Source organism: Vicugna pacos, chromosome 16 (genome assembly GCF_048564905.1).
Source record: "Vicugna pacos chromosome 16, VicPac4, whole genome shotgun sequence".
In the NCBI taxonomy this organism is placed as follows: domain Eukaryota; kingdom Metazoa; phylum Chordata; class Mammalia; order Artiodactyla; family Camelidae; genus Vicugna; species Vicugna pacos.
The window spans coordinates 49722106-49736151 of NC_133002.1; the positions used below are offsets into that span (position 1 = coordinate 49722106).

Sequence of the window (14046 nt, forward strand, 5' to 3'; positions counted from 1 at the left end):
ACATATCCCATGAGAGAGAAAAAGGCCAAAAATGTGAACACAGGAAGTCAAGTCAGAAGAACATGGAGAGATAACTGTGCTTCCAGACTCCAGAGACCCAGAGATGTCACTTCCATTCATCCACCCATCCATTCTTCCGTCTCCCCACTCACCTGTTAAGAGGTGATTCCAGCCTCTGGAGGGAGGCGGCTCATTAATCCCTGGCCAAGGCCCAAGGATGGCTCCAATGCCAGGGAGAAGTGACCAAGTAAAGTGGGACTAGCTCTGGCCTAGAAGTCAAGAACCCTAGTTCTCCTCTTGGCTCTGCCACTGACTAGCTGTGTGAACCAGGTTGTATGGCTTGACCATTCTGGACCTCAATCTTCTCACCTGTAAAATGGGAATAGATGGACCAGAAGGTGGGTTGGAGCTTTGCAGTTCTGACATTCCATGGCTGTCCCTTTAGACCCTGATGTCACAATATGGAGCTGGATCATGATTGGCCCATAGCCTTACCCACCTCTGCTGTTCTCTTGGTCATGGGCACAAGATGGACTTGCCTGGATCTTGCCTACTTGTGCTCTTCTGTTATGGGCAGCTCTTGCCATGGGTCAGGACCAAGGGTGATCAGGATTCAGGTGGGGCTGGGACCCCAAGGAGTATGGGATCAGACAAGGGGACCAGGCACGGGCAGGCCCCTCCCAGGACAGCACAATGCCCATCTGCTTCTCTGCAGACAAGCTCTACGATGAGACCGTGGCAAAGACCTTCCTGCAGTTTTACGAGCATACAGCACAGGTTGTTTGGAACCAGTTCATGGAAGCCACCTGGAACTATGTCACCAACATCACCAAGAAAAATCGAGAGGAGATGGTGTGGTACCACTTCCACCCCAGCCCCTTCCCCCCTTGCTCTTCTCAGGGGTCTTGGTGGGGAGCTGGGGGAACCACACCTTCTGCCCCCTGTCCAGAGCCAGAGGAAAGAGGGAAGCCTCAAAGTACATGTTAGAACAGGCTGCGAGCTCCAGGCCTCTTGGTAGCTCTAAACGCTCACTGGTCAAGGAGCTCTTGCTTCTTTCCCCTTGTAAATATCCCCTCCTCGCTTTTAGGGACTGGGCTCCTCCCTTCTCCCTCTCAGCAAATTTTCAATGATACGGGCTTTTGAAGGAGATTGGGGATCTGTGGCCTTGGGGTTCAACGTAGGATCTTTACCCCTTCCTCCAACCTTCGGCAACAAATACTGTGACCCTACTTCCAGCTGCACAAGGACATGGAGAGGTCCCAGCACACACTGTACTTTGGCACCCAGGCCCGCCTGTTTAACATCGCCACGTTCCAAGACCCGGACGTGAAGCGCATGCTGAGTAACCTGCAGAACATAGGCAAGGCGGCCCTGCCCAAGGACAAGCTCCAGGAGGTGACGGCCGGAGCCCCCAGGTCTCCAGGCACATGCTCCTTACCCTGGGGGTTGGAGGGCTGCTGGGTGGGGAGCCATAGTGTCTGGGGCAGGAAGGAGGTTGGTGGGCAGGGGCAGAGCTTCCTCTCGGGGAGGAGGGAAGCAGAGGCTGGTGGGAAGTTGCCTCAGCCAGGCCTGCCCACTCCAGGCTGGTAGGGCTAGCTCTGGGGGTGGGCCCACAGTCACGGGCCTACCGTAGGTGACACCTGTTCCCCCAGTACAACCAGATTCTGGCCTACATGGAGACCATATACAGCATGGGCCAGGTGTGCCTGAATGAAGGGCCCTGCCTGTCCCTGGAGCCCGGTGAGTGCCCGAGGCCACCCCTCCCCAACCTGAGTCTCCTTCCAGGAGCCTCCCAAACTCCCAACCTCCTCCCTGCCCCAACTGCATTTGTTGGTGGGGACAGGGTGGGTGAGGGGCTGCCTCGGGCGGGTAAGGGCAGAAGGCAGGTCTGAGTAGGGTCCCACCTTGGTTCCTTTTCTGGACACAGACCTCGAAGAAGTCATGGCCACCTCCCGGGACCAAAAGGAGTTGCTGTGGGCCTGGCAGGGCTGGAGGGATGCTGTTGGTCGCCAGCTCCGCACCACCTTTGAGCGCTATGTGCAGCTCAGCAACAAGGCCGCAAAGCTCAACGGTGAGGCCCTTTGACCCACCCCTGCCAGCCAGCCCAGCCCCGGCGGACTGCACACTGCAATGCCTGGGAAGGGCGAGGCAGATTCTGCAGAGGGGAAGGGCAGTGGTCGGACCTGGAGATGGGAGCCTTGAGCCCTGCCCCTGGGGAGGGCAAATGTGGCTTATTTATTGTGTTGTTGCATAAACAGTGATGAGCACCTACTATGTGCCAGTGCCGGGGTAGGGGGCGGCTCTGAGGATACACAGGTGAACAGACAGAGAAGGCGCTCACCCTCCTAGGGTTCACAGTCCTCTGGGAGACAGACACACGCCTCCAGTTACCACTCAGGATGAATGCTGAGAAGGAAGGGGCTGCTAAGAGAGAGAGTAGGGGAGACCTGCTTCAGAGAAGTGGTCAGAGAACCTCTCTGCCATTTATCCATGGCCTGGATGTTGGGAGCAGCCAGGCAAGAAGAAAAGAGCACCCCAGGCTCCACCATGGTGGGGGGGGCCAGGGTTTGGGAGGATCTGAGGCCCAGGGCCGGGGTGGGTGGGGCTCGAGGTGGCTGAGAGAGGAACAGGGCCTTAGCCAGGGGGTGGAGTGCACAGTATGCACTTTGCTTAATGCTTTTGCACCTCAATATCATCCAGTGTGGACAGTGGCCCATCTCCTATTTGGCAGATGAAGACCCCAAGGATAGGGGGTCAAGTGGCTTTCCCAGAAGGTGTCTGGGTCTCCTGCTGGCCAGGCCAGGCTGAAGGATGGGTGGTGAGTGCCTCTGAGCCCCTGTCCTGTGCCAGGTTACAAAGACATGGGGGCCTTGTGGCGGTCCACATATGAGTCCAACATGCTGGAGGAAGACCTGGAGAAGCTCTACCAGGAGCTGCAGCCGCTCTACCTGAACCTACACTCCTACGTGCGCCGGGCCCTGCACCGCTTCTACGGGCCCGAGCTCATCGACCTGAGGGGGCCCATCCCTGCCCACGTCCTGGGTAAAACCCCAGCAGGTGGCAGAGGTGGAGCGGGCGGAGGAGGCCTCCAAGCGGGCACACAGCGAGAGGAGAGATGGCGTCCCGCCTTCTCTTAACCCCCTCCGTTCTCCTTCCAGGGAATATGTGGGCTCAGTCCTGGGTCAACATCTTAGACCTGGTCCTCCCTTTCCCAGAGAAGCCCCCTGAGGACATCACAAAGATCATGAAAGGCCAGGTCAGTGCTCAGCCCCCTCCGCCCCGCGCACTCCGCAGCCCTGGGCAGCCCCACACGCTCCCTCTTCCCCACAGCACTGGAAGCCCGAGAAAATGTTCCAAGAGGCTGAAAAATTCTTCACCTCCCTGGGGCTGCTTTCCACCCCTCCTGAGTTCTGGAAAAATTCCATGATGGAAAGGCCAACGGACGGGCGGGAGGTGGAGTGCCACGCGTCCTCCTGGGACTTCTACAACGGCAAGGACTTCAGGTGCTTTACCCTGCGACCGGCATCACCCCGCCCCTCCCTCTGCTCCTTCTGCTCCGCACCCGGCTGCCCGTCTGAGGAGGCGGTGTGAGCCGGCAACATGGGTGAGGTGGGTGTGAGAGCAAAGGGCTTGGCCACTGCTTGGACCTGGGGCTTGGAGTAAAGGCCCTGTTGGTCTCCAGCCCAGTCACCCCAGTCCCTTAACAAAGCCCGAATGGAGAAATCTCTCCTTCTCCCAGGGTATCCCCATGCTCCTTGACCCCTGCCTTTTAACCCTAGGATAAAGAAGTGCACCGAGGTGACCATAGAAGACCTGCTCTCCATCTTCCACCAGATGGGCCATATCCAGTACTTCCTGCAGTACAAGAACCTCTCCGTAATCTTCCGCAAAGGTGCCAACCCAGCCTTCGAAGAAGCTGTGGGGTCGGTGGTCACCCTCTCGGCCTCCTCCCACAAGTACCTTCTTAACCGAGGACTGCTCAGCCACCAGCACCAGGACTCAGGTGATGGGGGGACCCAGAGGACCAGAGGAGGGCAACCCGGGCCTGGGGCTGCAGCTAGGACTCTCCAGGTGAGGCTGAAGGGAGGGGGAACCAGGAGCTGCCTCCTGACTGCCCCACCTTCCCCAGAGGAGGAGGTCAATTTCCTGATGGGCATTGCCCTGCAGAAGATCGCCTTCATCCCCTTCGCCTACCTGGTGGACCTGTATCGCTGGAAGGTCTTTGATGGCACCATCCAGAAGGCTGTCTACAACCAGGAGTGGTGGAGCCTCAGGTGAGGAGGACAACTGCCGGGGCTCTCTGACCACTCCCAGCCCCAGTGTGGGCAGGGCTTTCCAGGCAGCCTGAAGGATACCACCTGAAAAGCACTGCTGCCTATCCTCTGAGGGCAGAGCTGGGTGTGTGTTGCTGGGGGCCTGGGGCCGTGGGGAAGCCCCACGGTGGTGGTGGCTGTTTGTTGTCACTAGACAAAAGCATTCCTGCTAAAGGGTATAAGGCCAGCACGAGCAGTCAGGGGGCCTCACGGTGAATCCAGAACCAGCATTGAGCAGGCCTCAACCTCTCTGGAGATCCTGGCAGGGTCCCCACCCGTTCCCTGGGGGGGTGGGAAGCTCACACAAGGACTGATTGGATAATTGCCCATGGCTAGGGCTTCGCCATCTCCATCTGGCCTCAGACTGACCGGCTCAAGGCTGCTGGCTGGCCACAGGTGACCATGAAGGGCCTGCTAGCTCTGCACCAGGCCCTTATGTGGATTGAACCTTTACCACCACCCATGGCCATTCACAGAAGAAGAATGTGTGATCAGGCCATGGTCACATGGCAGAGCTGGACGCCCTCCTTTTGCCTTCTCACCCTCCCACCCCTGCCACAAATTCAGGACCAGGCCCCACTGGTGGGATTGGCAAAGTCTTCACCTTGTGCCCCTCCAAGGGCAATCCCCCTACCCCAGCCACCTGGTATGTCTGCACAGGACCTTTTCCGTCCTCTCTCAGCCACACCCGCCACCAGCTGAGCGATGGAAACCAGAGGTTGCAGAGGAGGGGTGGCAGCTCCCTGGTGCTTGAATAAGACCCTGTCAACTGAGTGGAACCTCCCTGGGAGGATGGTTCAAGGCTCCAGTGGGCCAGCAATGAAATGATGAGCCTTTTCATAGACTTTTTCTCATCCCAAAGATGTGTCATTTAATCCCCATTTTACAGACAACATTTTACAACAAGGATCAGTGACGGTCAGTAACTTTCCCACAGTCACACAGCTCAGAGGGGCAAAGCTGGACTTGAACTTGAAAGTTATTGGGGTCTGCCAGTGACTGTTCTGTGTCCTACTAAATAACAATTCCCTGATCTCTAAACCCCAGTTTCCTCATCTGTAGGATGGGAATAACAGTAGTACTACCCCACAGGGATGTTGCTCTGTCTTCTTCTTGGCACTTGGTATGGGATGAACCAGCCTTGCTCACTGGCCTCCAACCGTCCCCCATCATTAGGATGCAAGCAGGGATCTTGCCGAGCTCGTTCCCTCCTCGTCCCCAGAACCAGGGCAGTGTTGAGCGAGTCTGTGTGAAGAGCTAGGCGCGGTTCCTAGCACAGAGGAAGTGCTCAGTCAATGTTAACTACTGCTATTATTTAATTCTAATCCCCAATCCCATGTGTTTTCAACTCACTTATTTAATCAGTGAATATGCATTAAGTGTCTTTCACATGCCAAGTCGCTTTGATAGCTGTGCAAGTGCTTCCAAAGGAAAAGGCTCTGGGAACCCTACCAGGTGGCACTATGAAGCCCCCGGTTTACCCCACCAGGCTGAAGTACCAGGGTCTGTGCCCTCCTGTCGCTCGGTCAGAGGAAGACTTTGATCCAGGTGCCAAGTTCCACATCTCTGCCAGCCTGCCCTACATACGGTAAAGGCCTGGGCCCCGCCAGCAGAACCGCCCATGGGAGTTGGGGGTTGGAGACATAGGAGCCAGGTTGAGGACTTCCAGGAAGGCCCTAGATCCAAATGTCCACTCACAGCCACCTCCTCCCATCAGATGGCATAACCCTCTGAGGGCTGTGCCCTGAATCCTCTGGGCTTTTGCATCTGATCCTGTGGGGAGGGCAGAGCTGATGGGAAAGCATCTCTGCTGTCCCTGAGAGGAGGGCGGGAGAGGAGGCAGCTGCTGGTCCAGAAGGCGAAGAAGGAGAGCCCTTGCCATACTCCAGGGCCAGCCCGAGGCGGACCTGCCCAGGCTGTGACCGCTGATGTGGGCCAGGCTCTGACACCACGTGCCTCTCCCCAGGTACTTCATCAGCCTAGTGCTCCAGTTCCAGTTCCACGAAGCACTCTGCAAGGCCTCGGGCCACATGGGACCGCTACACCGCTGTGACATCTATAACTCCAAGGAGGCTGGGAAGCTCCTGGAGTGAGTGCCCCTCTCCCTCATCTGTTCTCAGCTCCTCTCCCCCTGCCTCACTGGAAGCCCACCCCCGGCTCCCTCTTCTCACCTGGCCACACTAGGCCCCCTGAGCAAAGTTTATGTTCTGGCGGAAGTTCTTCCTTCTGTCAAACTGCAGTCTCTCCTACATTAATCAAAGCCCATTTTCTCTTGTGTAGCCCTTAGTCCCTTGTGGTTACACAAGGCTTTCTCTTGGAAAGCCCCAGAGAGACTGTTTAGCCCCTCCCGCTAACACACACACACACACACACACACACGCACGCACGCACACACACACACAAACACACACACACACTCCCTCTCTCACTCATATATGCCAATAAATCAAATTGTCCCAGATGAGATGCCGGTGTAGGAGTCCCGCCTCAGTCTTTATCTTCCATCTGAATCCCCTTATTCTTTCCTTGCCAAGTGCTTGCCTATCCTCCCAGTAGCATTGGATGCACCCTTGGGTGGACTCTGCTTTTCCCCTCTCTTCTCAGAAATGCCTAGATCTGGTTCCCAGGCTGATCCAGGTTACCAACCTCTTGGCATGCTCTGATCAGCCTGTGGTCTACGTTGACCCTCTATCTGCAGTCTTTTTTCCTTCACTTGTTGTCTAGCCCATCCTTTCCAGCCCTGCCTCTGTGGAGTTGGTCTTTGGTCCTGACGCAAACCTGGAGTAGGGCGGGCAGGAGGCTGACCTGATGGTGGGAAGCATTTACTGCCACAGGCTGGGCTAACTAGCGCTCTTATGGTGTTTCACATTAGCAGCTCATAACTTTGCAAAATGGATAGTATTATCCACATTTCATAAATGATGAAACTGAAGCTTAGAGAGGTAATATCATTGTACGTCGCTCATCTAGCAAGTGGCAAAGTCATGCTTTGAGCCCCAGACTGTCTCTGGAAGACATTGTCTTTCACCCTATTTCTTCTGTAAGTCAAAGGATATCAGTCTGGTGAGGTTAAACCTAGGTCTACTGGTTCCAAGATCAGGGATCCAACCACTGAGATGTGACGCCTACCCACTGACATGTGCTTTTCCCCATTGAGTTTCAGCTGATTTCAATAAGTCTATTTCCCTAGTTGGTTGAGGTCGTGGAGTTTTATCCTGCTTTCCAGAGGATGAACAAAGCCACTATTTAGTATCCTAACAAATATCCACAATTACTTATGATCTTTTGCAAATTTAATGAGCATACTTGTGATTCCACTATGCAGTTGGTCAGCAACCATGTGGCCAAATGGAGTTGTAAGACTGATCCCTGGCTTTGCTCTCAGGGAGGGCTACACCTTGCGTGCCTCATTGTCTCCATAGTCTATTTGCTTTTGTATCTTTTCACACGATAGGGGTTTATTCTAGTTGACTGCCCAGGTTTGAGCTTCTCTCAATGTATGAAACGTAAGAGCCCTCTCTGCTCCCTGCCCATAATTTATTTATTCAGCAAACATTTATTTGTATGTGTGCCAACCAACCTGCCCTGCGTCCAGCAGGGGGCAAGAGGCCACAGGATAAATCAGTAACCATAATCTAAGAAAGGAGCTGGTGCAGTAGGAAAGGGCTTTGGTGAGCATGCAAAGAGGGTGAAGGGGTCATGCCAGGGTACAAAGGAGGGATCGCTGTTCCTCAACATAGGAGTACAAGAAATAACAGGCATCAGTTTTCTTTTGTTTGTTTGTTTTTTATTGAAGTATAGTCAGTTACAATGTGTCAGTTTCTGGTATACAGCATAATGTCCTAGTCATGCATATATATATATATACACGTATATTCATTTTCATATTCTTTTTCATTAAAGACTATTACAAGATATTGAATATAGTTCCCTGTGCTATTCAGAAGAAATTTGTTTTAAATCTATTTTTATATATAGTAGTTATCATTTGCAAGTCTCAATCTCCCCAGTTTATCCCTTCAACACTCTCTTTCCCCCAGTAACCATAAGATTGTTTACTATGTCTGCGAGTCTATTTCTGTTTTGTAGATGAGTTCATTAGTGTTCTCTTTTTGCTTTTTTTTCTTTTTCTTTTTCTTTAGATTCCACATATGAGTGATATATAGTATTTTTCTTTCTCTTTCTGGCTTACTTCACTTAGAATGATGATCTCTAGGTCCATCCATATTGCTGCAAATGGCATTATTTTATTCTTTTTTTTCACTGAGTAGTATTCCATTGTATAAATATACCACAATGTCTTTATCCAGTCATCTATTGATGGACATTTAGGTTGCTTCCATGTCTTAATTGTAAATAGTGCTGCTATGAACATTGGGGTGCCTGTATCTTTTTGAATTAGAGTTCCCTCCAGATATATGCTCAAGTGTGGGATTGCTGGATCATATAGTAACTCTATTTTTAGTTTTTTGAGAAATCTCCATACTGTTTTCCATAATGACTGTGCCAAACCACATTCCCACGAACAGTGTAGGAGGGTTCCCTTTTCTCCATACCCTCTCCAGCATTTATCATTTATGTACTTTTGAATGATGGCCATTCTGACTGGTATGAGGTGATACCTCATTGTAGTTTTGATTTGCATTTCTCTGATAACTAGCCGATACTGAGCATTTTTCATAGACATCCGTTTTCTATACATCAACTCACTTTTTACTCTGCACCTTCATCCCACTTGACTGGCAGGACATTTGACCTCAGTTATTCTCATCACTTCCCTCCTGACTCCATCCAGGGCATACGAGGTTCCCAGGGTCTGACTTGGCACCAAAACATGTAGAGGGCTTGCCTGTCATCACTAGTAATTTTGTGGCAGAGTGGGGCAGGCAAGTGCTTGCAGGGGAGAAGGAGAAGGGCAAGATTCTTGGATCTTGGCCACTTTTTTGCCTAATATAGCTAAAAACTTATTTTTGCTACTTTTGACTCCTCTTCCTAAATGTGATTGCTCTGGGCTGGTGCTGCTGGGAATGGAGGGTCGAAGTGGACTTGGTCCAAGTTCCCAAAGTCCTCTGCCTCACCCAGCCAGCCATGAGGACCTGACCTTGCCCATGGGTCCCATTGCTGCCACCTGGGAGTTGAGGGTTCTGGACAATGCCCAGTTGTCACCTTTGCAAGTCTCATGTGCTTCCCACATCAAATCTCTTGTCCTGCCCAGCCTGAGGGACTATTTCTGAGTAGACAGATTCTCAACCATTGAGAATCTGTCTACTCAGACTGGCATCTGATAAAACCCTCTTACCAAAAGCTAGTTATGGGTTTTTGTTTATGTTTTTTATTCTCTTTATCTTGATAACATTTCTCTATTTCTCTAGAATCTTAACTACATTTTCCCCCAGTGGTTTCTGCCAAGGATCCACTGACCTTTAGTTTCCCCACTTTATTCTTTCCCACTTGTTTGTTAAGTCATGTGTATAAGTCTCTGCAAGCTACAAAGCCCTCTTTTGCTGCCATTATGTAACTTAATCCTCACCATAGTGAACTGCAGGTATTAATAGGCGCCCATTTTACTGATGAGGAAACTGAGGCTAAGAAAGGTTTGGTTAATTTCTGTGGTTCTGCAGCCCATAACTAGCACTGCTGGATCTGGAACCTGGGTCCTGTTGGCCTAGACTCTACACTCTGACTTCTGGACCTCTGGACCCCATCTCTCCTCTGGTCAGATCAGGGAAACAGGTTGAGAAGCGTCAACATATGTCTCCTACTGCCTCTGCAGGAGCTCCTGGGGTGGAGGAGCCCAGAGCCCCGGCTGTAGCACACTCTGTACCCCCACCATGAGTGCACAGGCCAAGCTAGACCCCCGCCACCAAGCACTGGGTGTGCCTTGAGACAGAGCTGACATTTACGCAGCGCTGCAGGCAGTGCACAGAACACATCCCACGCTTATTATCTCTCTAATCCGCCCAAACACTCCCTGTGAGACCAGAAAGGGCTGAAGAGCTGCCTTTCTCTACTGACACTGAGCACCTCATGGGAAACAGTGTCTCAAGACTTTATGCCTATTTGAGTCTAGGAGGATAATCATCATCACGGTAGTGGTAAGAATAATAATAATAATAGAAGAAGCAGCAAATACTTATTGCCTGCCTATTATGCACCCAGAACTGTGTTTATTAGTCAGCACAACAACCCTAGGAGATGGATGCTGTTATTTTCTCTATTTTATGGACATGGAAATTGAGATTTAGAAATGTTAAGTACTCGCCCAAGCTCCCACAGCTGAGTGACAGAGTCAGGATTCAAACACAGGTTCGTGTTATTTCAAAGCTTGCGATTTCATCCACTATGCTGAGCTCTGTTGGAAGAGTCTGGCTGGCAAAGCCCTAAAGGTGGGGGTGGGCATACTGAGGGGGTCCCAGCAGTAACCCGGGATGCCCTCACAGCTGTACCCACTCTTCCAGGGATGTCCTAAAGCTGGGCTGGAGCAAGCCCTGGCCAGAAGTCCTGGAGAAGATAACTGGGGAGACCAAGATGTCTGCAAAGGCCCTCATGACCTACTTCAAGCCGCTGCTGGACTGGCTGGTCACTGAGAATGTGCGGCACGGGGATATCTTGGGCTGGCCAGACTTCAGCTGTTCCTTTGAAGGTTTGGTAATCTGATGCTAGTCTCACCTCTGTTCCAGCCCTAAGCCCCACCCCAGCCTGCCCTGGGACAGCCCCTAACCCAACCCAGCCTTAACACCTAGCCTATCTATGACCTGGCTTGAATGAGCAAAGCACTGCTGCTGTATGACCCTGTCTGCACCTGATGCAGACTCAGCCAAGACTACAGCCCATGCTCCAGCCGCTGGCTCAGTTGCTTCCTTGCATACTGTCCAGCTAGACTGACGGACTGGCACAGGGTCAGTATTTTGCCTCCTGACCCTTGCATGGAGCCATTGTGAGTGTCACATAGCCCTACCTCTATCGTCTCCTCCTTCTTTTCCTTCTTCTCCTCTTGCTCTCTCCTTTCAGGGCAAGACCTCACCTTTGGCTTAGAAAGTAGGTGCCAGAGGCTGAGGGAGAAAGCCAGTAGCTGTCAAATCTTCTCTGATTGCCACGGGACACCCCAGGGCACCCTCCCCAGTTCTACCTGCTCTATAAACCTCCCATGTCTTCCACAGAAAAAGAGACAGACAGAGTGGCATTCCTGGATCTGGAGCTGGACCCTGACCAGGCCAAATTTGGGCAGTGGATGTTACTGGCCCTGAGCTTTGTCATGTTCTTGGTGGTCCTGCTGCTGGCCTACAGGCTGTACACCCTGCAAAAAAGGTTACTGACCCAAGACACCAGTGCACAGGACACCAGCGCTCAGGACACCAGCGCACAGGACACCAGTGCACAGGACACCGATGCACTCAAGACGCCACCCAAAGCCTACTTCCTGGGCATAGCCATGGAGCCCCACCAGGTTGCCAAAAGACAGTGGATGCTGCTGGGACTCTGCCTCATCCTGATGCTGTGCTCAATCAGCCTGATCATTCGGATTTCCACACAGCACAACAGGGTGCCTCCGTGGATGAGATCTGACTGGTGGAGTTGGGACTAGACACCAGTGCGACTGGTGAGGTGGGGGTGGGAGGGTGGGGAAGGGGTGGTGCTGGAGGAGGGTGGCCAAACTAGAGAGGGTTGGGGGTCTGGGGAGGGGACTGCTTGCATGCCTAGTGCCCAACTGTAATTGGGTGCAGCTGTGGCAGATCTGGGTACACAGGGGTTGTAACTGTACAAGTGTGAACTCATGTATGTGAGGCCATATGCACAGGTGACTGTGTGATTCCATGTATACCCTGGGCTCCAGGCCAACCTCCTTCCCCCAGGGGCTCAGGAACCATAGTTTTAGTAACCCAGTGGCTGTGTCCCTCCAAACAAGCTCTCCACCCCAATTCATGCCCAGAACTAGTTCTTCACATAGTCTTACTTTCTTCAGGAGCCCAACTGTGGGACTGGACAGGGACTGCAGTGCCCAAGGAGTATCTGCTCTGGTCAGAAACAGGACACTGCTTATAAAATGTATTCAAGTAGAACCAGACATTCCTGTACAAATCGTCGCTGCCTGGTTCATGAGCACTGTGCTCTGTGTACTGGCCAGCACATCCTTCTGCTGATCCTCTGGCCTGCCTTATGTTGGGCTGTGTAATCCAGGCCCTGAAAGCTGCTTGTTGGCTATCTGAGATGCAAGTAGCCTTAAAAACTGCCCCATGGCCCTCCCTGCCCCAGTCCAGGCCCTCCCAAATGGAGACAGTGGGTAGCTGGGCACCAAGCCAGTGTTGATTAATGATTGACTTCTTTAATATTTAAACAAAGCTCATCTCCAGCCACTCTGCTCTGGAGATGGCCTTGTTCAGCACACACACCTGCTGCCTTGCCTGTTGCCCTGGGGATCGAGCATAGGACAAACAGCACCTTTCCAGGCTCAAAGGGGAGGGGTAGATGGGGAGGGAGAGCTTTAGAAGGACATTTGGAAAATGAGTACTCTAGGGATAAACCTAGGAAGAGAGAGGGAAGGCCTCTGCTTCTGCCGCTTCTAGCCCTTTCTTTCCAGCCCAGGTCTGTCTGCCACACCCAATATATGGAACTTACTGAGTTTGGACTGAAGCCCCAGGGGCTCCTGGGGAGGCTGAGAATCAATGCCTGTAAGAGATTAGGGGAACCTTGAGGGGAAGTAGCATCAAAGTCAGTAACCACAGGGAGGAGGCTCCAGGGTTGCAGTTGAGCTAGTGTGGAGGTGGCCAAAAGATGGTACCAGCTTTCTCTGAATTGAGGACCTGAGCCCAGAAGTCAGGGGTTCAAAGTATAGAAGGACTGGGCTGAGATCTCCATGGTCCCCACCTCTGCCCAGGTTTCAAGAGGTCTTCTTGAGTTCTGATTGAGCCCAAGCACTTTTTGTTCTGACTGCAGACTCCACAGCACCCTCATTTGATGTCTCTCTCACTGCTCTTACTTTGCTGTGCTGTAATGTCCTTATTTGTTCTCATTACTAGCTGTCAGTTCTGTGAGGGCAAGACAGCCATCAGGACACGGTGTAACATCTATAGCCAACACAGACTATGGCACATAGTGGGTACTTGGAAAATGTTTAAATGAGTGTTTAAATGAATGAATGAGTGTCCCACTCCCCAAATCCCTCCTCAGAGCTCAGCACCTCAGGCACTGAGCCCATGAGAAGCAGTCCCACTTTTCCTCCACAGCCAGCCTGCCTGCCCCCAACACAGGGGCAGCCAGGACAACTCTGCCCCCCACAGGAAGCCGCACTTGCAGCCCTCCCATCCCCCAGCCACAGTGGCCAGCGAGGCCCCCATCGTACATTGTGGCTCTGCATGGCAAAGGCACACCCAGCCCAGGACTCCAAGCCTCTCACCTGGACTCCAGCAAAAACCTCACTGAGCCTCCTTGTCCATTCTCCCTCTCCCACTTGCTATTGTAAAGTTTCTTTCACTAGAATATTTCCTTCATGTCTAACTGCTTAAGAACTTTGTTGTCCATCAATTAAATTTAGACGCTCAAAATGGGATCTGAAAGTCTTTATCAATTCCCTTTTTCTCCCACTTTACCTCTCCCATCCCCCAGCTCAGCTCCTTTCACTGATTCCACTATTGGCCTTTGCCTAAGGTCCTTTCCCCATATGAATGCTTGCCCTCCAAGGCCTGACTCAAAACTATGCAAAACTCCCAAGCCCACCAAGATGCTCAGTGAACAG

General features: G+C 52.3%; 1 protein-coding gene across 3 annotated transcripts; it reads left to right on the forward strand.

Annotated features, from left to right (window-relative positions):
* Positions 1–515: 515 nt before the first annotated feature.
* LOC116276540 (angiotensin-converting enzyme-like protein Ace3) lies at positions 516–13860 on the forward strand. 3 transcript variants are annotated; one of them, XM_072939388.1, is made up of 15 exons: positions 516–617; positions 716–852; positions 1237–1395; positions 1653–1740; positions 1928–2071; positions 2851–3042; positions 3159–3256; positions 3331–3503; positions 3780–4003; positions 4130–4274; positions 5803–5901; positions 6280–6402; positions 10772–10956; positions 11474–11913; positions 13538–13860. In XM_072939388.1, exons 1-14 carry the CDS (start codon positions 530–532, stop codon positions 11896–11898), a joined length of 2280 nt encoding a protein of 759 aa, XP_072795489.1. In that variant the 5' UTR covers positions 516–529; the 3' UTR covers positions 11899–11913; positions 13538–13860. The 3 variants fall into 3 exon arrangements, with proteins under 3 accessions (XP_072795489.1, XP_072795490.1, XP_072795491.1); XM_072939389.1 differs by having other exon boundaries at positions 13592–13860; XM_072939390.1 differs by having other exon boundaries at positions 1288–1395.
* The last annotated feature ends 186 nt before the right edge of the window (positions 13861–14046 follow it).